General features: G+C 45.7%; 1 protein-coding gene across 2 annotated transcripts in view; it reads right to left on the bottom strand.

The window, feature by feature from the left end:
• The window catches only part of NRK (Nik related kinase), a 1,020,485-nt gene that overhangs the window by 431,042 nt on the left and 565,989 nt on the right, over positions 1-23,454 (bottom strand). For both annotated transcript variants that reach the window (XM_078688671.1, XM_078688672.1), the window contains exon 12: positions 5,089-5,296. In XM_078688671.1, the coding sequence (XP_078544797.1) occupies positions 5,089-5,296 (208 nt within the window). The remainder of the gene's footprint in view (positions 1-5,088; positions 5,297-23,454) is intronic.

Below are 23,454 nucleotides of genomic sequence, written 5' to 3' on the forward strand. Positions count from 1 at the left end.
CGTGGAGGACAGTACGTATGTGCTCTTTCTTTTTCTCTGACAGGTTGTCCCATTCAGCAGTGTTGGCTATCGCTTGTGATATATGTGGATCAGCAAAGATTGCCGCATCCGACATTAACTCCTCGATTTCCGCCTCAGAGTATGTCAGACCCAGGTTCGCCATAGTGAGAATTTAGTATTAAAAGAGCAAGCAATGGGGGATTGTTATTGTCTTGCTCAAAGTAAAAAAGGCTCTCACAGCTGTGCGCTGCTATAATATATGTCAACAAAGAGAGAGGTAGGGAAATCAAGGACACTCTCTTAGTCCCCAGTTAAGTATCAAACAACAAGAAAAGAGAGGTCTGGTCAGTCTTAAGGCTGCCAGAGATATGGAGCAAGGAAATAAGTGGGTTTTGTTTGTACACAGTCACTCCGATTGAGTAGGAAAGCCCTCACACACCGACCTGGTCAGTGTCATGCTTCATCATCGGGCCCCACCGAAGAGGCCGAGTGCCTCTTCGGTGTGCTGCGACGCCAGAAAGACTGCGGAGCTGGTCGTGTGGGGAGGACGTGATGTGAAAATTAGAAAATTAAAAGTGCCTAACAGGGTATCAGAATTTTTTTTTTAATGAGTGATCCCTAAGACACGTGTGGGTGGTTTTATGTGTCTGAATTTACGTGCCAAGTTTATTACGAGTTGGAATAAATTCAGCTAAATACCACGCGTTTTAAAATTAATCAGTCAACATGTTTCTGCCGTACTTGTGGTATGTATTCACCAAGGCATTCTTCAGGACTAAACCCCGGCGGTATGGGCACTCTAATAGTCCACCCTGACCTGGGGGCGTGAAAGTGAAAAAGAAAAAGTGAAAAAGTGCTTAAAAATTAGAAGAGCAATTGCTCATTCTAAAAAAAAACCAAATTCAGGGGTGTGTCAGCACCTGTAAGAAACAATACACGGACAAACAGATAAAGACATACATACAATTAGTATATGCCAGAATACACTTATCATAGTGCTCCTAAGATGGTGACAAGCTTTTGTGTGCACACAATAGATGATATTTTATGCACCATCCATGTAGCCCTTAGGGATATTGTACACGCTAGGAGGTGGAGTGCTAAAGGTGGGTTTTATTTAAAAACTACTGTTGTAGCAGGGGAAGTAAAAACACGATGTGAATTCTCCATGAGCAGGGATCAATTTGACCAAGTTGTCGGTGACCCCCCTAAGCTGGTAGGTATGGAGGAAATCTCACTTTAAAATAGGGCGCTACTAGCACCATGGGTCTCGGGAGGAGGATTGGAGCGCGCCTGGCACATCCTAGGAAGTGAGAGAGAGAGAGTTAAATGTCAATATGACCCAAGCATACAGGTACTTAGCTTATGGTGATCGCAAAAAGTCGTTCCGCCGGAGATGCACACTCACGCCCTCAGCGTTCACAATCCGCTTCTAAACCTGCAAGAATCCTCTTTACCATCAAAAACTAAATAATTGCCGCATTTTTCATAATCTGTGCACACTGAGCATAAAGACATCTAAGTGGAACTATGTCCTTCAAAAAAACAAAAATATTTTGAAATTTCAACTACAGTGCATTTCTCCTTTAATACCACTCAACTGTCCCTCCAATCATAGCAGTATTAATACTCATGTATATATGGAATCCATCCATCCAAACACAAACTATTATTGAATAGAAACGATCGCCTTCGGTAGCCATAACAACCGTCAGCGTGTCTAATTCCCTTTCATGTAGTGTTCAGGGATAGGCTCGCCACTCCAAGCCTCACTCTGATCTGAAACGCTCCGCGCCCAGAGGGACGTGTGCGCTCCAAGCCTCGCTTTGAGCGAGACACGCCCAACCAGGAAACGGGCGCGCAAACAAGGGACAAAGCGCTTTTAAACGCATTTACCGGCCCCGCTCTCCATCGTCGGGGTCCGGTAAAGAGGATTCTTGCAGGTTTAGAAGCGGATTGTGAACGCTGAGGGCGTGAGTGTGCATCTCCGGCGGAACGACTTTTTGCGATCACCATAAGCTAAGTACCTGTATGCTTGGGTCATATTGACATTTAACTCTCTCATTTCCTAGGATGTGCCAGGCGCGCTCCAATCCTCCTCCCGAGACCCATGGTGCTAGTAGCGCCCTATTTTAAAGTGAGATTTCCTCCATACCTACCAGCTTAGGGGGGTCACCGACAACTTGGTCAAATTGATCCCTGCTCATGGAGAATTCACATCGTGTTTTTACTTCCCCTGCTACAACAGTAGTTTTTAAATAAAACCCACCTTTAGCACTCCACCTCCTAGCGTGTACAATATCCCTAAGGGCTACATGGATGGTGCATAAAATATCATCTATTGTGTGCACACAAAAGCTTGTCACCATCTTAGGAGCACTATGATAAGTGTATTCTGGCATATACTAATTGTATGTATGTCTTTATCTGTTTGTCCGTGTATTGTTTCTTACAGGTGCTGACACACCCCTGAATTTGGGTTTTTTTTAGAATGAGCAATTGCTCTTCTAATTTTTAAGCACTTTTTCACTTTTTCTTTTTCACTTTCACGCCCCCAGGTCAGGGTGGACTATTAGAGTGTCCATACCGCCGGGGTTTAGTCCTGAAGAATGCCTTGGTGAATACATACCACAAGTACGGCAGAAACATGTTGACTGATTAATTTTAAAACGCGTGGTATTTAGCTGAATTTATTCCAACTCGTAATAAACTTGGCACGTAAATTCAGACACATAAAACCACCCACACGTGTCTTAGGGATCACTCATTAAAAAATTTTTTCTGATACCCTGTTAGGCACTTTTAATTTTCTAATTTTCACATCACGTCCTCCCCACACGACCAGCTCCGCAGTCTTTCTGGCGTCGCAGCACACCGAAGAGGCACTCGGCCTCTTCGGTGGGGCCCGATGATGAAGCATGACACTGACCAGGTCGGTGTGTGAGGGCTTTCCTACTCAATCGGAGTGACTGTGTACAAACAAAACCCACTTATTTCCTTGCTCCATATCTCTGGCAGCCTTAAGACTGACCAGACCTCTCTTTTCTTGTTGTTTGATATGTAACACTTTAGACAAAACTGAATTTTCATACACGGTTCTTTGCATTCTGGTATTTAAAGTTTTACGTTGGCAATTAGACAATTGACCACTATAACTCACAGCACATTAATTACATGTTGCTTGTTAACAAGCCGAGACTAAACCAAGGAGTCCCAGGAGTCCCATGGTTGTAGTTCAGAATACCATAGACAAAATATCCATACACCAAAATATTACAGTCTGAATAATGAGCTCTAAAATATCAAGAAGAAAAGCATATGTAGGTAGAAATCGATGTACTATTATTAGCTCTGTGTACCTTGAAGGTATATATCGTCAAGGTGCATATCCATAGATTAACTTAAAGTAAACCAGTGCTTAATTTGTGCTGGTGGTTGCAGATGGGCTACAAAAGGGGGTGGTGATGGACGGAGCATCTGACCCAATCAAACACTCACACCCAGTCAAAAGATCTAGGTTTGATCCATCACCGTTCTTTAGCCCACTCTGCCACCCCAGTTCAGACATGGCTATATGCAAATCAGTCTGACCCTGTGCCCCATGGGAACAGTCCAGCCCGAACTGCCAAACCATGCCTTCCCTGGACCGGAAACAAGCTTCCGAGGAACGGTTGCAGATGGGGCCCACTATTCCTCTTTGCTTGCGGACTGTGAGTTATATTTTTCATCATCAGACACTGAGAGAAAGGCAGCAAAAGAGGAAAGAAAGGAGAAGGCAAAGACGGGAAACCAGTGGCAAAGGGAGAGATCAGTGATATGAAGGAACCTAAAAGAGTGAGATGGGGGGCAGGGAGAGTATAGTGATTGATGAAAGAGGCATGAGGTGAAATAAGAACTAGACAACCTTGTTATTCAGCCCTAATATTCGGCAATGGTGGCTTCTGAGACAAATGTATGCACCAGCTCTTATTCTTTTACAAATTAAGCACAATTTAGTTTCCCGATATTTTTGTAATCTAAATGTACTCTAGAATATCTTTATATATTGATATTTTATCTAGAGAATGTTAACCCCTTGCGTGCTTATGACAAGCTCAGCTCGTCATGAGGCACAGTGGAGCTGTGCCTCATGACGCGGACGGCCCATGCAGGGCTAATTCCCCACCTGTGCGGGTGTTCCGTGGGAGTGGGCGGAGTCGTGACGAGCTCAGCTAGTCATGAGCACAGCTCCATTGTGCAGCATGACGAGCTGGGCTCGTCACGAGCACTGCGCCACCGGGCACATCCCCCGCACTGCGGGGTAATTAGCCCCGCGTGGAAGGGGTTAAAACCTCTACGTAGGAGTATTGTTAATTTCATTGTGCAAAGTAAAAATTCCCAGCAGAAAGTAGATTTTTAATGACAATGTAATTTTCTCTGCCTCATGTTTAGCACCTGGAATCAGCCAATGTACATGCAAGAAAAAAATATATATTTTAACTATTGACTGGGTCATGTATTATAAAGTTCACCCTTTTACTAAAATAGCAAATTGTTTAAAATCTCAGCTTTGCAAATTTGATAAATAGCAAATATTAGCAATTTGCAAAGTAGGATATAGAAACGTTAGTACATTTTGTACACAAAATCGCTTTTTTCAGAAATAGTGAGCTGTGAAATTTGTCGCATTGAATTATTGTGCACATTCACAATAGTATTTCTAACCCTATTTTTACTATGGTGTAGTGATAAGTAATAAGTGGTGGTTCAGCCAATACCAGATATAGCTAATCCATCCTGTGATACATGCGCAGGATTGGGCAGGGAATTCTCAGGATTCCCCTTTTGTGTGTTCTTGTGTGGTGGTGGGTGGGGGGGTGGAAGGGGGAGGGTTCACTTGCACACCTCCTGAGAGGTAACTCTAAGCATTACCATGGTAACCTTGGCTCTACATAATCCTGGGTTCTGTCATCGCTTAGACTTAGACAAGAGAGGTGATGTCTGAATAAGGGCTTCAAAATCTTAAAAATGTATGACTTTGTTAGAAATGTCTTGATATCATGTTTAATTACCATCACAATAATGGAAAGTTTAAAGCCACATTCTTACATCTTCTAGCCGTTTCCTCTGCTCCTTCTGCTGCTCAATCCTCTTCTGCCGCTCCGCCAACAACTGTTTTTTGTACTTCTCCTGGTCTCTCAGTTGCTGCTGTTGAAGCTGTTGTTGACGGTGGGGGTCAGAGCGATTTTTATTTTCCTGCTGCAGTCGTAAAAACTCCCGGCGAAGGGTTGATTCACCGGGAAGATTAACAATAGAGCTGCAAGGGTGAAATGCAAGTAAGAATAAGAAACCAGAATAGCCATCACATATCTTTCTTTCTACCACACATTTGAGGGCAGATCACCAAACTCAAGTTTGATCCAAGAAGAACACCCTGAGGTTCGCAGTTACTTCTCAATGAGAACTCTAACAATTACACAGTTTTTGGAGATTTTACCTTCAATTCTCTGTTGAGGGTTGCAAGTCTCCCAGGCATGGAAATGATTCAAATAATTTTATGCATTAAAGGCATGAATAGCTGTTGACAAGTAGTATGTATGTTATTTATGTTGAGAATGACTGAATTGGAAATCAAACGCAGTGCATGTAGAGTTGCCGCTCTAGTTGTTCACGCTACGTGACGACGTAGCGTGAACGGCGGCCATTTTGGATCGCGCTTTTCACGGCACGATCATTCGGGTGCCGGAACTGTGTGCAGTAACACGCTCGGGGCTCTGTGTGTTGGCGAACTTAATTTAAATAAATACCTGCCATCAACTGACAAGGTGTCTGCCTCATATATATAAGCATATCTTTACAATGGCAACGAGGAGACTCTGATCACGAAGTGGACCCACTGTAGAGGCATACTGGACCCTGGGCATACCCACAGCACTCCTACTAGCCACACTGGCCGAGGAACAGGCCGGGTCACTGCAGGAGCGGAGGAGCATGCAGGGAGCACACAGAGCACGGCTGAAGCGGCCCTTCTGGTGAGACCACATATAGGTAGTCCTACAAGGGGCGAAGAGGGGCACTACTGTGACGGACCATGTGCTAGCAGTCAGCTAGGTATCCCAGGCACCATATCCTGCTGGTCCACCCGGCCGGTCAGTAGCGCTGGCGGATCCAGGGGCCACAGACACTGGTGAGAAGGAAGAGACCCAGCCCCGACCGGGTGTGGACGAAGAGGACGGCCCGCCGGGAAGCCCTAAATAGCAGAACGTTGCGCTGAAAGGGCGCGAAACCATGTGCGCCCAATCATCTTCGGCGATGGCACCAGTTCCATTCCTGCCGAAACCCGGAGAACCCCTGATGAAGTGGGAGGATTGGAAAGAATACATCACTAACTACATCGAGGTCCTGGAGGATGAGAATGAAGAACCTTTCACGAGTGTCAGGAAAAGGAGAATTTTGCTACATAACTTGAGCCCGGAGGGGATCAGAGTATTCTAGAATTTAGTACCCAAGCAGAGGCAATCGAGTGACGATGACATGTACGCACATGCCCTAGAAGAACTTGATGAACATTACCGACCAGCAGTCTGCGTATCCATAGACCGATTCAACTTCCAACAGCGGAAGCAAGAACCGGGCAAGTCTATCGATGACTATGTGGCGGCGCTGAAGAAACTGGCGTCCACGTGTCAGTTCGGCGGTCTCAATGATGATTTCATCTGGAACCAAATAGTGATGCACACCACAATGAAAGCAGTGCAGGACAAACTACGGTCGTGTGGTGACACCACGTTGAAAGAGGTGAAGAAGGCAGAATTGGCACGCAGGTGTGCGGAGGCGGCGAAAAGGGAAATGGTGACCAAGCCCATGGTCAACAGAATAGAGGACGAAGAACCGAAAGGTGGGAACAGGAACACAAGCTCCAACTATAAAAGACCCAACAAGTGGCAAGGGAAGCCAGGTCCGCCAGAAAGGCAGTCAAAGGGGAGCAAGTCTTCATGCTACCGATGCGGCAGCTGGAACCACGAGGCGAATGACAAACGATGCCCGGCCTTCCGGGCTAAATGTATGTTCTGCGGAGTGATGGGACATTATGAGAAGGTTTGTCGGAAGAAAATGGCCCGCAACACGGTGAAATTTGTTGACATGGACCAGGAAGTCGGCGAAGGAAGAGACCAAGAGGAGGAAGATGAAATACTGTGCATCGAGGACCAGGTTTTGAGTGTGGGCGGTAGGAGATCGAACAAACCGGTACTGGACATGTTGATAGGAGGCGTGCCAATAAGTATCGTAGCTCAGGCTCACCATATACGTTGGTACAAAGGGCAGTATGGACAGAAAAATTCCTGCCCCGCCTAGGCCCACATCTTGAACCACCGGATATCAGGCCGATCACATACCTGGGAAACCGCATCCCCATAGCAGGCTACCGTCCGTTGACATTCGAATTCAGGGGACGCAGCGCCGACTGCAAACTGTATGTAACGGAGAAAGGCCCGTCGGTACTAGGCTCGATGGACCAGGGAGATTTAGGAATCAAACTGGACCCCGGAGGAGCAGTGCAGGTACTGTTGACAGAAGCAGAACAGTGGCCAGACCTGGAGCGGTGGAAAAGAGACTTCCCCAAGGTGTTTGGAGGTAAAGTGGGGAAACTGGAGAAGTTTTCACACAAAATCATCCTCACGACGGATGCCACACCGGTATCGCATAAAGTGCGGAATGTACCAATAGCCGTGAGGGAGGCGGTACAACAAGAACTGCGCGATTTGGAAGCAAACGGCATCATTGAACCCATCACGTGTGCAGAGTGGCTGGCCCCCCTGGTGGTGGTGATGAAACCAAACGGCAAGGTCCGGATGTGTGTGGGCCTCCGCGAGCTGAATAAAAACATCGTAGTAGAGAGGTTTCCGTTGCCCCGCATCGAGGAAATGCTGGCGAAGCCGGAGGGAAAGAAATGGTACTCCAGCATCGACTTGACGACGGCGTACCACCAGATAGCATTACACCCGGAGAGCAGGAGGTTGACATCGTTCATCACCCCTTTCGGATGTTACCAGTTCTGCAGAATGCCATTGGGTTAGCGTCGGCAGCAGCGGTCTTCCAAAAGCTGATGCACCGTCTCTTCAAAGACGTGGAAGGTGTCCAATACTTCCAAGACGACATCTTGGTCATGGGAAGCGATCAAAGGGACCATGATGCCAAATTGACGAAGGTACTGAGAGTGCTGGAAGAAAAAGGGCTGACAGCAGAATGGGAGAAATGCCACCTAGGCATGGCATCCGTCACCTACATAGGACATGAAATTGGAGAACGAGGGATCACTCCGAAGAGGGAGAATGTCAAAGCAATTTGTGATGCTCCGCCGCCAGCCAGCAAAGAGGAAGCCAGGTCTTTCCTAGGCATGGCCGAGTACTATAGCAAGTTCATACAGCATTTCGCATCAAAAACCCACCACATGCGGATGCTGACGAGAGAAAAGATGGCGTTCGCATGGTCAGAAGAAACTCAGAAAGAGTTCGAAGGTGTCAAGAAGGATGTGACTCAAGCTATAAACCTCAGAGGGTACGACCCACAAGGACGGACAATAGTAACAACAGACGTCAGTGACAAGGACTCAGCGCAGTCCTTATGCAAGACAGAGAGGGAGGAGTGATGGAGACCCTCAGTTTGCATCCAGGGCCCTGACGGACACTGAGAAGAAGTTCAGTGTTATTGAGAAGGAGATGCTGGCAGTAGTCTGGGCTTTGGGAAGATTTCGCCAGTTCCTATGGGGCACAAGATTTCGACTGAGAACAAACCACAAGCCTTTGGTACGAGTCCTCACGTCCAGTGGGCATGCGAGTGCCACCCCGAGAATAGCAAAAATGACCCTGAAACTGCTAGAATATCGATATGATGTCGAGTACATCCCAGGTAGCAGGAACAAAGTTGCTGACTATTTGAGCAGGGCATCAGCAATGGAATTGGCGGAAGGAGGCAAGGAAGAAGAGGATGAAATGGTGGCATTGATGGAGGACCCAGAGAAGGTAATCAGCAGCCAAGAATGGGAAGAAGCATATCTGGCGGAGAAGAACCTCCAAGAGGTGAAGGGGTACATCACAGGAGGATGGCCGGAAAAGAAACATTTGAGCGGAGATATGAGAAAGTACTTTGAAGTAAGAGAAGAGCTCTCACTTGACGACAAGGGAATCTTCATGTATCGGGGGACAAAGTGGTACCCCCAGAAGGACTCATCCCCAGACTGTTGGCTATCCTACACGAAGGCCACTTAGGGATAGGAAAGACAAAATTAAGAACCAAACAAGGTTACTGGTGGCCAGGCATGGACACACAAACTGAACGACATGTGAGGGAGTATGGCCAATGCCAACAAGCCGATAAGACCATGACACCATTGAGGCCGTCCATTGGAAAATTCGACACACCAAGAAATCCATGGGAAGAGCTCTCCATTGACATTCTGGGACCCATCCTGGACGATCAAGGTACCCCGAAATACCTATGTGTCCTAGTGGACAAATAATCAAAGTGGCCAGAGGTACATGTCAAAGAAGAGATGGACACGGATACCATATTAAAGTTCCTTACCACCATCTTTCTCAGGGAAGGCATTCCGAAAAGTATACTAAGCGACAATGGGCCGCAATTCACTTCAGACAAGTGGTTAAAGTTCATGGAAAGGAATGGAGTCTGCTCTAAACATACGTCTATATATCACCCGGCAGGGAATGGACAAGTGGAACGGTTTAACAGAGTCCTGATGGGCTCAATCCAAGCAGCCATCATGATGGGGAAGGACTGGGAGAAAGAAGTGCTACATATGATATGGGCGTACCGCATCACCCCCACAGGAACGGGGTACAGTCCCTTCCAGATCCTTAGAGGAAGAGATCCGTTCACAAACGACAACAGGGCGTGGAAGGACAAGACGGTGACTAGTAAATGGTCTCCTGCGGTGGTACAAGCTAACCTTGAAAGGGTCCAGAGAATATATTCGGAGCACTATAATAAGAGGAGAAACATAAAGGACACACAGTTGGAAAAAGGAGAGTGGGTGAGAGTCAAACTGGCCACACTTCAACGAAAAGGGGACAGTAAATATAGCAGGCCACTCCAAGTTAGAGAAGTACTAGACCGAGCAGCTAGGCTGAGTGATGGGAATGTATGGTCCCAGGATCGCATGGCTCGATGTAATAAAATAGTACAATGGGCCCCGGAGATACGAGAACCCGAAGTGATGGACCAAGGCACATCGGGACATGACACTGACTCACAGGAAAGAGAAGGGGACAGCACAGAAACAGGAAGGGAATCAGAATGTGAAGGTACCCCGAGTAGGAACGTTGCTAGACAAAGAGAGGAAGAATCAGTGGACAAATGGAGAGGGTCGGTCCACAAGGATAAGGAGGCGGAGTCGATAATTCAGGGTGAGAAGGAAGCTACATCCACTCCGGTAAGGTGCACCAGAGGTGGGCGCATGGTGGTGAGACCCTCCAGATTTCGGGACTATGAAAAGGGCGATGGGCTCTAACACCCCCACAGACTGCGTTACTTGTTTGGACAAAAAGGGGGAGATATGTAGAGTTGCCGCTCTAGTTGTTCACGCTACGTGACGACGTAGCGTGAACGGCGGCCATTTTGGATAGCGCTTTTCACGGCGCGATCATTCGGGTGCCGGAGCTGTGTGCAGTAACACGCTCGGCGCTCTGTGTGTTGGCGAACTTAATTTAAATAAATACCTGCAATCAACTGACAAGGTGTCTGCCTCATATATATAAGCATATCTTTACAGTGCACCCCCGGCAAAAATGTTCAAACCAGCCATGTGCGCCCGCGTTCTCTCTCTCTCCCCTCCCGTATGCCCTTCCCCAGTACTTCCCCCCTTTTCCGCTGTAATTACCTGAATATGGTAAAGAAAGTGACATCGACCCCAATAGCGACCCCCAGCCATTAATAAAAAACGGCCCTGAAAGGATCCAGCCCATCAGGGAAAAGCCCAGAGGGAAAAACTGGCAGGCCAGGCCTGATGTTGGCAGGTTCGACATATTTGGTCATCCCTTGTAGTATGTACAATAGGCTGTGCCTGTAATGGTTCGGGCCTGAAATATGGCTGGATTCACCACACCATTTCAAGGGGGGAGGGAGGAATACTCCACATTGCCCTCTGGGGCTCCCACCACCACAGAACATCAAAAGAAATGTGTAGCACCCTCTAAACGCCCACCCTACTTGGCAGGTCATTAAAAATTCCAGTGCTCACAACTTTTGCTGAAAAAACTGTAGTACTAATTCCAGTACTGTTTACACGTTAGCATTATTCTTCATTAAAGTAAATAAAGGTGTGATTTTTAGTATGTTTACAACACACACACACATATATATATTTATATATAAATATAAATATATGCATTATTTTCATGTTTATGTACATTTTGCATTTTAATTTGCATTTGAATGTTAATTTCACCATTTTGTGTAATCATTTGAAACTGCAATTCCCAGAATGCATCGTAATGGTTAAATTGGGCCACTGTATATCAATAGAAATGAAGGAAGGACTCACAAAACTGTTTGTTGAAATGCGTTGGTGTGGGGCAAGAGCTTATGAAACAAAGTGATTGTGAGGAGCAAGGATTCCTTGGAGTGCAGAGTTTCTATTGTTTAATTACATAATGCAGAGACGGGTCCATCTTCAATACATGCACCGGTCTGGAAGTGTGCGCCGCATGGGACCATTTTGTTTGTATATATTTTTTTTTCCACAAAAAAAGTTAAGGTTAAAGTAATGGCAGGTTAGGTGAAATGTTTAGTAACAACGTAACATTTTAAACTCTAAAAGACACAGAAATTCACCTGTGGCCAACCCCCGTAATGCAGCCAAACCCAGGCATTCGGTTGTATGTGGTGGGGGTTGGCCACAGTGTGGCCAGGCCCACTGGCCAGCTCCTCAAAGGTAGCTAACCTCATGCTGTATAGAGCCTTCGGTTGTGCACGGTGAGGTTTGGCCTCCCTGCGGTCAACACCTCACATGCAGCTAACCGCAGACTGCGCACGGCCTGTGGCCATGTGCAGTGTGCGGTTGGCCACAAGGCCTGGCCTAGGCCTCTGGGACCCCACCACCAGGTCTAGGGGGCAAGGGTATCCCTAACCTGCCCACATATGTTTTTTTTGTGCTTTTTGTAAGATGGCCACCACCACCTGCTTGTTGATGTGGTGACAGCCAATCAGATCTCAACTGGAGGTCTGATGTATCTATGGAGGCTCTGCGACGCTAAATAGGCAAAGTTTTTGAGCATTAATTTATTGAAAACTTCAGAATGGATTACACCAAATTACAAAAAACACTTTTTCCCGTCCAAGATCTAGATTTCTGCCAAATTTGTTGCAAATTTGTTCAGTGTTTTGGAGTACAGCTGTGTCTAAAGTATTTATTGAAAAAAACACGTTTAGGGACACCCCCTTCTTCTGAACCCCGCTTGACAGATCACCCTAAGCCTTTCCATGTGCAAACTAGTGAAAAAATAGCACGTTTTTTGGTGAGTTTTGGGGAGATCCGTCAAACGAAGCCAAAGTTATTAGCAACACAAGAAATGCATTTCCTATGGAAACATGGTCCTAACTATGAGTTCCCAATGGTATATATATAGGACAGCACTGTGCTAGTTCTATGCTTAAAGACTTTGCTGTAGAAATGGCAAAAGACTTTGGGCCGTATTTATGAAGGCCCTGCGCCGCTGGTGCGTCACTTTTAAAATGGGAAAAAGTGATGCACCGGCGGCGCAAGGCCTACATAAATAAGGCCCTTTGTCCTTTTCTATCTCGGCGTGGATGGCACTTTGCTAATCCTATGCCTACTTTGTTAGAAAAACAGACATTTGAGGTGAGCAGATGTAGAGTGGCGCTGGTGTTGAGAGTGCTCTAACAGGAGCTGCTTTCCACCTAAACTTGAGAACTACCCAGGGTTCTCTCCTTCTTTTTTGCATATATATATATATATATATATATATATATATATATATATATATATATATATATATATATATATATATATATTACCTACTGCCGGTCGCCAGTAGGTATATATAGTTAGGACCTAGTTTCCATAGGAAATCCCCAACATTCTATTGGAAATAACTTTGGCGCCGGTTGATGAATCTTCGCGAATTTCTCAAAGAAGATGGTCCGCTCCTTTCCTGGAAGTTTTGGGGGGATTCGTCAAGTGGGGGCTGAGAAAAAATGGGGGTCCCAAAACGTGTTTTCCCCATGTTATTTTCCATAGGACGATTAGACACGGCTACAGCCCGAACGGCTGAACGGAATTACTAGAAATTTGGCAAAATGGTAGAGTCTGATTGGCAGATCACGCCTTTACTTAAATGGTGTAAATCCCTCCAGTAGTTTCTGAGAAAATTAAAAGGAAAAAAATGTATATATCTGGGCGGAGCCTAACCACACAGCTCATCGTGAGATCTGATTGGCTGTGAGCACTTCATCCAAGAAGTGTTGGCAGCCATCTTGGGATCAATATACATGATAGCACCTCATTAAAAAGCATTGCAGTTAATATAAGGTTTTAGGACTTTAGTTACATTATAAACCATTTGTTGATGGTACCATACTCATTTTAGGAACTGTGGTGTGTTCTAAGGTGATTTTACCATGTGAAAAAGCCTTCTGCTGGGATATCATGAATCATGTTTGAAAGAAAACTATTATCTCATGCTTTTCCCACAGTGGTTTGGAAGGGGATCTATAAGCTAAACTGAAAGCATATTTTCTGTAAATTCACATTATCTTTCTCAGTCATGTGAGAATGAAGTCTGACATTCTCAGTAAAACATGTACATCCAACAAGGACAGAGACTGTCAGTTGATTCCTTTGTGTTCTACTGCAGCCTCCTAGAGTGTTCTAAAGATCCAACTAGAGAACTAGAGTGCTAACAGTCCTACTTATTACAAAGGTATGGCACACCTGAAGACATCTTGATTGGAATAAAGTGGTAACTCTTAAAACATTTAATTTTAAAAGGAACAAAATGAGGGGGTATATTTTGCCATAGAAAGTATGATTAGTGCTGCAGAAAGAAAGATTAGGGCACATTTTGAGTGACTTCTCAAATCCTCTTCTATTTCATTAAAAAATTCTGACATGCAGTCTCCCAAGATGGCCACCAGACACAAAAGAGCCCAAATGTAGCCCAAATATCACCCAGATGTAGCCCAAGTATAGCCCAATGACAGAATGTCCCAGAGTGTTCTAAAGAACAACTAGAACGCTAACAGTCTTACTTATGACAAAAGTATGGCACACCAGAAGCCATCTTGATTGGAATGAAGTGGTATGTCTGAAAACATTTAATTTAAAAAGGAACAAAATGAGGGGTTTCATTTTGCCATAGAAATTATGATTAGTGCTTCAGAAAGAAAAATGAGGGCACATTTTGAGTGACTTCTCAAATCCTCTACCATACCAGCAGCAGACTTCCCTGGTTAGCAGTAGCTTTACTACAGTGATCAATGAGCAACTAGAGTGCTAACATTCAGAATTTATGGCAAATGTGTGACACATCTGAATGCCTTCTTGATGGAACCAAAGTAAACAAGCATTGAAAATGCAATAGATCTCGCCCTCGTTTAAGTTAAAGCCATTCTGTTTGTAATGAGGTGGCTTTTTAGCTTTGCTTTTATTAGTGTTTTTCAAACTTTCATGTAAATAACATGCATATGTATGCATATTACCTACTGGCGGTCGCCAGTAGGTATATATAGTTAGGATTTTTTCTCTATGGGTTTTTTGTAAATTCTATGTCTAATAACTTTGGCGTTTGTGGACGGAATTGGCTGAAATTTTCAGGAAAATGGCACATTTTGTTTCTGAGCAGCCCCTGAAAATTGGGGGGGGGTTCGTCCAGAGGGGGTTGAGAAAAAAGGGGGGTCCCAAAACGTGTTTTTAACATTGAGTTTTCCATAGGGCGGTTGGCCTCACTTTTAGCCCGAACGGCTGAATGGATTTGCACGAAACTTGGCAAAATTGTAGAGACTGGTAGCCCGATGTGCCTTTTGTAGGTCTCAATATATGTGCTCCAGTGGATTTTGAGAAATTAACGTTTAAAAAAAGATATATATCTGTAACAGCGGACCGGGCAGCGCTCCAGTTCGCGTACTTTTAGCGCAACGGAGCTTTGTGAAGCGAAGCTGATTGGTTCTCCGGCGTCTGTAAACATTCCAAACAGTCCGTAGCGGCCGCCATCTTGTCTCTCGGTAGGATCGAGAGACAAGCGGAGGCCAAACCGAAGGGGCAAATGACCATAAGGGGGCATAGTAGATCCTCCCTGACCGTTTAGGTTTGATGTGGAGGTTTTAAAAGGGCCCCGCGGGGCAAAAAAAAAAAAAAATAATAATAATCGAACAGCTGAATGGATTTGCACGAAACTTGGCAAAATTGTAGGGACTGGTAGCCCGATGTGCCTTTGCTAGATCTCAATATATGTGCTCCAGTGGATTTTGAGAAATTAACGTTCAAAAAAAGATATATATCTGTAACAGCGCACCGCTTCGCGTACTTTTCGCGTTACGGAGCTTTGCGAAGCGAAGCTGATTGGCTCTCCGGTGTCTGTAAACATTCCAAACAGTCCGTAGCGGCCGCCATCTTGTCTCTCGGTAGGATCGAGAGACAAGAGGAGGCCAAAGCGAAGGGGCAAATGACCATAAGGGGGCATAGTAGATCCTCGCTGACCCCCTAGGTTTGATGTGGAGGTTTTAAAAGGGCCCCGCGGGGCAAAAAAAAAAAATAATAATAATAATCGAACGGCTGAATGGATTTGCACGAAACTTGGTAAAATATTAGGGACTGGTAGCCCGATGTGCCTTTGCTAGGTCTCAATATATGTGCTTCAGTGCATTTTGAGAAATTAACGTTCAAAAACAAGATATATATCTGTAACAGCGCTCCGCTTCGCGGAGATAAAATTATATCTGTATTACCTAGCTGTTGCTAACACCAGTTAGCGACGGCTAGTAGGAGATAGCGACCATCTTGGGCCCCACTTTGCATGTGAGTGATATTTATCACTAATGACATGCAAAGTGGGCATGCCAAGATGTTAGCGACTGGAAACAGTCGCTAACATCGCTATCTCCTATTATCAACTTTTGGAAATATTCGAGATAAGCGCGAATATCTCCAAAAGCTAGCACCTGCCCTGAGCAGTTCTTAGCCATGTTATCCAATGGGAGGTGGATAACATGGCTAAGAGCATTAGCTCGGTAATGCATGAATATCGCTGAGTTTTCAGCGATATTAATGCATTGCGGTCGTTTTTTATCGTATTTGCGATAAACCTTGATAATAGCAAGGTTTATCTGCGATAATTTCTGACGGTAAAAAAATCGTTGCTAAGCATCGTTAGGGATAAATATCGCTTAACTTTGGTAATATGCCCCAACGTCTGTTAACGTTCGATTCGAAGGAAATCAGGAAGTGTTGAAAAACATTGTCTGCGCCATCTTGTCTTTTTTCAAATGGCACACTTTTGTCGTGCACGGCAGCCATTTTAGATGCCTAGACCAGACCCACTCTGTGCACGCTGTCGATCCTTAGCATGGCTCCCCACCCTCGCAAGCATCTCCCCCAGGCAGTGGTCACCCCCGCTCTCTGTCTTATGCATGGGTAATAAACCTCCCCCCATCTGCGCTGCTCTTCCCTGAGAATCACACCCTGTGCCTGCCCGACACCTCCCTTTCGCCCTATTCACTACCGCACCCTCTGACACTCCTTTTCCTCTGTGTCCGATTGTCCAGGCTGGTCCTAGGGTATCAGCTAGCCCTGCAGATGTAGTTTATGGCCACAGCTGTAAAGAATCACCCCTCTTCAAAGGAGTTATAGTAGATCAAGGCCCACACTCGATGAGATCCGTCACAGCAGAAGCGTTGCTATTATCTGAAAACCATCCTGTATTGTGATTGGGGAGGGGACCGAGTCTGAAGCGGAAGATTCCAGGGATGACTCTTTGTACATCAAAGTTTTTACAATTATGTGTCACATTAAAAATATATAGCACTCCGACAAAGTAGTAAGATTATAAAACTTTAATAATTTATAAATATATACAAGAAAACAAAAATAGTAATAACATATAAACATTTTTAGGGAAAAACAACGAAGTAGCGGTCGGCTGTGCGAATAGTCCCAACGCAGCACAACGTCCAGATTTCCGGCGTGGGGCGTCGCGGGGGGTGGGTCATCAGTAGCAAACTGTTGTGCGAATAGTTCCAAGGCAGCAGAACGATGGCACCAAGGTGATGTCCAGTAAGTTGCCGCACTGGTTTTGGTATCCTACAATGCTGCTCCGAATAACGGCGTGGGGCGCCCCGGGGGAGGCGGCGTGAACGGGCCTCTCCAGGTGGAGTGTCATCTGTTGTAGTGGGGCGCCCCTTTACCGTTTCAGTTGCCATTCCGTCCGTTTTTGGTCCACTGTGTCAAAAGCCGCAATTCAGCTGAGTTGCGCCCACTCTTGCGGTGCAGCGATAGGCGGCTGTCACAGGACTCTCAAAATGGCGGCAGGCTGTTTCCTTTTTGGGCCTGGTCCACTGAAATGGCCCTGGGACACCTTGGAAATCGGACGCTTGTCTGCTAGGTCTTGGACCCCATTCTCGAAAGCGTCCCCTCCGCCTTGAGAATTCATCAAAAGTTTTGGGGGCCCCGACTCCTGCAGGCTTCTGGTGGGGAGCGGCTGCCATGATTGCTCGCAGAATGACCATGACGGAGCTACGAGATGGTGGTGCTCTCATGCTGACGCCAGCTTCAGTCTGAAACATCCAGAAACAAGGTGGGGCTTTCATCGTTTGGGAAAAAAAAAAAGTTTTCATCCAATGAAAAGTGTTGTTTTTAGGTCATATGATCAAGCCTTCCATCATTAGGAAACCAAAAGTAAAATGAACCAATGAAAAGTTTTATAAACAAGTCACATGACCTGTTATGCGGCATAGGGTATAAAATGCGGAGAAAATACGTTGGCACGTGAGGCGGCGTCAGTAGCGGACCGATGTGCGAATAGGCCGAAGGCAATACAACGCGCCAAGATCCGGATGGCACCGAGGAGTTGTCCAGCAAGTTGCAGCACTGGTGTGGCCATCCTACAATGCTGAAAGTCGGTGTGGGGCGCCCCGTTGGCCTGTGAGTTTGCGTCAGTAGCGGACCGATGTGCGAATAGGCCGAAGGCAGCACAACGCGCCAAGATCCGGATGGCACCGAGGTGGTGTCTAGTAAGTTGCCGCACTGGTGTGGCCATCCTACAATGTTGAAAGTCGGCGTGGGGCGCCCCGTTGGCCTGTGAGATGGCGGCAGTAGCGGACCGATGTGCGAATGGGGCCAAAGGCAGCGCAACGCGCCAAGATCCGGATTGCACCGAGGTGGTGTCATAGTTGAGAGTTCTGAGCAGCGGTTGTAACACTGTCTGAAGCTTATTTGCAGCTGCTGCAGCTTCACTACGCGCCAAGATCTGGATGGCACCGAGGTGGTGTCTAGTAAGGTGCACTGGTGTGGCCATCCTACAATGCTGAAAGTCGGCGTGGGGCGCCCCGTTGGCCTGTGAGTTTGCGTCAGTAGCGGACCGATGTGCGAATAGGCCGAAGGCAGCACAACGCGCCAAGATCCGGATGGCACCGAGGTGGTGTCTAGTAAGTTGTCGCACTTCTGTGGCCATCCTACAATGTTGAAAGTCGGCGTGGGGCGCCCCGTTGGTCTGTGAGATGGCGTCAGTAGCGGACCGATGTGCGAATGGGGCCAAAGGCAGCGCAACAATATTTTCTGATTTGAAGACACCACAAGGCGCTGAGATGCCAAGATCCGGATGGCACCGAGGTGGTGTCTAGCAAGTTGTGGCACTGGTGTGGCCATCGTACAATGGTAAAAGTCGGCGTGGGGCGCCCTGTTGGCCTGTGAGATGGTGTCAGTAGCGGACTGATGTGCGAATGGGGCCAAAGGCAGCACAACAATATTTTCTACAATATTTTCGGAGTAGAAGACACCACAAGGCGCTGAGATGCCAAGATCCGGATGGCACCGAGGTGATGTCTAAGTTGCGGACCGATGTGCGAATGGGGCCAAAGGCAGCGTAACAATATTTTCTGTATGGAAGATACCACTAGGCGTTGAGATGCCAAGATTCGGATGGCACCGAGGTGATGTCTAGCAAGTTGCTGTACTGGTGTGGTCATCCTACAGTGCTGAAACTCGGCGTGGGTCGCCCCATTAGCCTGTGAGATGGCGTCAGTAGCGGACCGATGTGCGAATAGGCCGAAGGCAGCACAACGCGCCAAGATCCGGATGTCACCGTGGTGGTTTCATAGTTGAGAGGCACTTCATCTGCAGTGGGACGCCGAGATCCGGATGGCACCGAGGTGATGTCTAGCAAGTTGCTGTACTGGTGTGGTCATCCTACAATGCTGAAAGTCGACGTGGGGCGCCCCATTAGCCTGTGAGATGGCGTCAGTAGCGGACTGATGTGCGAATGGGGCCAAAGGCAGCGCAACAATATTTTCTGAAGAGAAGACACCAAAAGGCGCTGAGATTCCAAGATCCGGATGGCACCGAGGTGGTGTCTAGCAAGCTATGCAGTTGAGTTGTGTGCGCACTTGCGGCGAATAGGTCGAAGGCAGCATAACAATGTTTTCTGAATAGAAGACACCACAAGGCGTTGAGATTCGGTTACCACCGAGGTGATGTCTAGCAAGTTGCCGCACTGGTGTGGCCATCCTACAATACTGCTCCGAATAACGGCGTGGGGTGCCCGAAGGGGGGGGGGGGGAGGCGGCGTGAATGGGCCTTCCTAGGTGGAGGCTCGTCTGCTGTAGTGGGGCGCCCCTTTACCGTTTCAGTTGCCATTCAGCTGAGTTTCGGCTGCTCTTGATGCTACAGCGACAGGCGGCTGCAAAAGGACTCTCAAAATGGCGGCCTGTTCTTTGGATTTGGGCCTGGTCCACTAAAATGGCCCTGGGACACCTTAGAACTCGGACGCTCGATTTTTTTTTCCTTTCCTGTACATGCAAAAAAAGGTAAATGCCCGGTACGTTACACGCTTCATCTGCCACGATGAACTCTCCAGAGGAACCGAAAAAAAATATAGTTGTGGTAACTATACCATGCATCGTCATATGGAGAGGTGGCACCAATTAATTATAGTGCTGCATAAAAGAGAGATTTGGAGGAGAACCCCTGACCTGCTAGTACATTCATCAAAGAAGTGGCACTGAGAGCTTCAGAGGCAAGGGAAACGGTCCCAAATATTTAGAAGAACTTTGGAAAGATTAAAATGACATGTTTAGATTGTGGCAAATTAATTTCATGTGGACAGATGAGTGTTACTCTAATAAATACAGCATATGAACATCATCATAGTCGATGGTTGGTAGAGACATTTTGACTATATGCTGGACCTGCCCGTCCTCGCCCAAAATGGCGCCGGAATAAATGGGACTCGTAACTCCTTGTTGTGTACTGGTTGCAGAACCTTGAAATCACGAGATACGTATGCAGTTTTGAAGCACATGGCGGGCGGGGACGAGAATTGATTGAATATTTCGACATCCCTATTGATATTAAGTTCTGATGTGTTATTGATTACTGTACTGTTGAAAGTTCGAATTAACGTCACCCATGGTACTTGCCCGCAAATGTATATCTAGATAATTTTATTGTAACTGGCCCTGTCGTATTTTAATTATAAAATGTACGTCCACCGATTCCGTAACTGTTAGACACCTTAGTTCTTGCAACCTAATGGCCCGCCCGTTACGTTCCTCTACAGTGTAAATGTCTATTCATCATATACGATTACAGTTTGCTCCGTGGCAGGCCCACGTGGTTATAGGCTCGTATTTGTATAATGAAATTTTCACAATAAAGGTTTTTAAAAGAAAACATGGTAGTAGTATATACATTGGTAAAGTTTTTAATAATAGTCACTGTTTTAGAATCATTAAAAGGCAAGTGAAATAAAGCAGACCAATTACATGAAGGGTAAAAGGTATAATACGAAGGAACGCAGTAAAGATAAATGGTCAAGGGCTGTTGTGTTTTCTATTCCTGCAACATAAAGTGATCGATAAGAATCTCATATTCAGGCGTATCGGCGACTAAGACAGCAGGTCGACCCTCTTTTGCTCAACGGCTCCGTCATGGGACGAAGAAACGCTCTTTTTCTCGAAAAAAGAATATATTTTACTTGCAGGACAGTTGTAAAATTTCCGGGAAAGTACATTAGCCTGGAACATTATAACATATATTTAAGAAAAAATAATGTTCGGAAGTAATGAAAAGCGTAATTTTTAGGTCATATGACCAAGCCTTTCATCATTACAATAAGAAAAGTAAAATGAACCAATGAAAAGTTTTATTAACAAGTCACATGACTTGTTATGCTTACGTTACGCGCTGCGCGCCCCGGATGACTTCCGGATGCACTAACGCGGCGCGTCATATGACGCATTACGCGACAACGCAGGTCCAGAATATAGTCCAAATGTCTCCACCAACCAGCGGTCGGAACACAACCCCTTTCAGCAGGCTAAATAGTTCTGTTAAATGACAACAGAAGGGACAGGCAACAAGAACCATCAGTCAAAGAGGGGAGGGCTAGTTCTTCTCTACCGGGTTACATTGGGGCGCTACCGGAACTGATCGAATTGGTAGTCTACAGTGTTTCTGGATGTTTCAGACTGAAGCTGGGGTTAGCATGAGAGCAGCACCATTTCGTAGCTCCGTCGTGGCCATTCCGCAACCAATCATGGCAGCCGCTCTTTATCGTTATTTTGGGCGGGGTGGGTGGCGGAGCCGAGCTGTTTTGCAGCCATCATTGTGTGGAGTTCAGTTCATCTCACTAGTTTTGTATTTGTCATGAGGGGTTGTTCCTAATGTTTCTATTTTAGCGAGGTCAAAAAGAGATCCCATTAGTGGCCTACTGATTTTGCTCGATTCCTTTTCTTTTTTTTTACACGATTTTTCGTTATCTGCAAAGACTAAACAGAGTATTGCGACTCTGTGTTTGTTTGTAAATAGAGAATGAACCAAAGAGAACTAATTCTAAAACAGTAAATACTTGGATAACAATCAATCAAATGGAGAGAGAAGCAGGCACGACAGATTACAACGGGGGCAAAGGCCTGCGTTAACTACATTTCACTATCTGCAAAGAGAGAGTACTCCTAATAGAAATGAGGGGGGGGGGCACCATTCAAAGCAGATCAGTGTGCATAAACACGAAAATGTTTTCACTTACCACGTACTTGACATTCGACAGCTTATGATATTTGCTATTAAAAAACCATTGAAATTCACTGAAAAAACCATAGGTTATAGACCATATATAGTTAGGAATTAGCATTTACAAAACCTTGAAAATTCACTGAAAAAACCATAGGTTATAGACCATATATAGTTAGGAATTAGCATTTAAAAAACCTTATTTTACTCACACAAAACCATTGAAATTCCATATATAGTTAGTTGCACTAACTATATATCGCGCACCCGCAATCCACTGCTGATCATGTCACATATTACATCATTCATGACATGGTCAGTGACATCACTGATGACATCACTGATGACATCTCAAATGACATCACTGATGACATCACTGATGACATCTCAAATGACATCACTGATGACATCACTGATGACATCTCAAATGACATCACTGATGACATCACTGATGACATCTCATTTGACATTACTGATCACATCACTGATGACATCATTCATGTGATAATACGATGAACCTCTTCAGACTCTAATATAACCTTAGATACACTCAGTGTAAACAGACACTCATAGACTGTCACTCATCCATGGAGTTACTCAGACACTTAGTCAGTCATGCAAAGAATCAATCACACCTCCATTTCCTCAACTATACAGTTATACACACCTTACTTATTCAAACATATACTAAAACATATTTACTCACTTATACAATCCTGGATACAAGTTCACAATGATCCATACAGCCACTCACACATTCACTGGCTCTTATGCACAGTTATTTATATATGTCAACTCTCACATGTACTGTGTTTTACATATGTACTTACTTTGACATGTAGCACTGAGATATCCATTCACTCACCAATACACTCATGCACACAGTCAACCGCCCATACAGCTGTTTCCACATGCACTTTTGAACCCATACATCTAGTCAATCAACTGCTCACACATCTATGCAGAGAGTCATACACCTCCCAGCCACCCACACACACACTCAGTCTCCCATACAAATGCTTGGGCAACCAATCAATAACCCATACAGTTAATCATATAGCTAATGATCAACACATGCAGCAGTTTACAGAACAACAGACATAATGATGCACAAATTAAGACAGTTTAGTCACTAACCCATGCACTCAGTGAGACACATTTAATCAGTCACTCATACAGTCAGCCATGCCCCTACTAAATCCTTCATCAAGACACTT

Source organism: Lissotriton helveticus, chromosome 4_1, assembly GCF_964261635.1.
Source record: "Lissotriton helveticus chromosome 4_1, aLisHel1.1, whole genome shotgun sequence".
In the NCBI taxonomy this organism is placed as follows: Eukaryota; Metazoa; Chordata; class Amphibia; order Caudata; family Salamandridae; genus Lissotriton; species Lissotriton helveticus.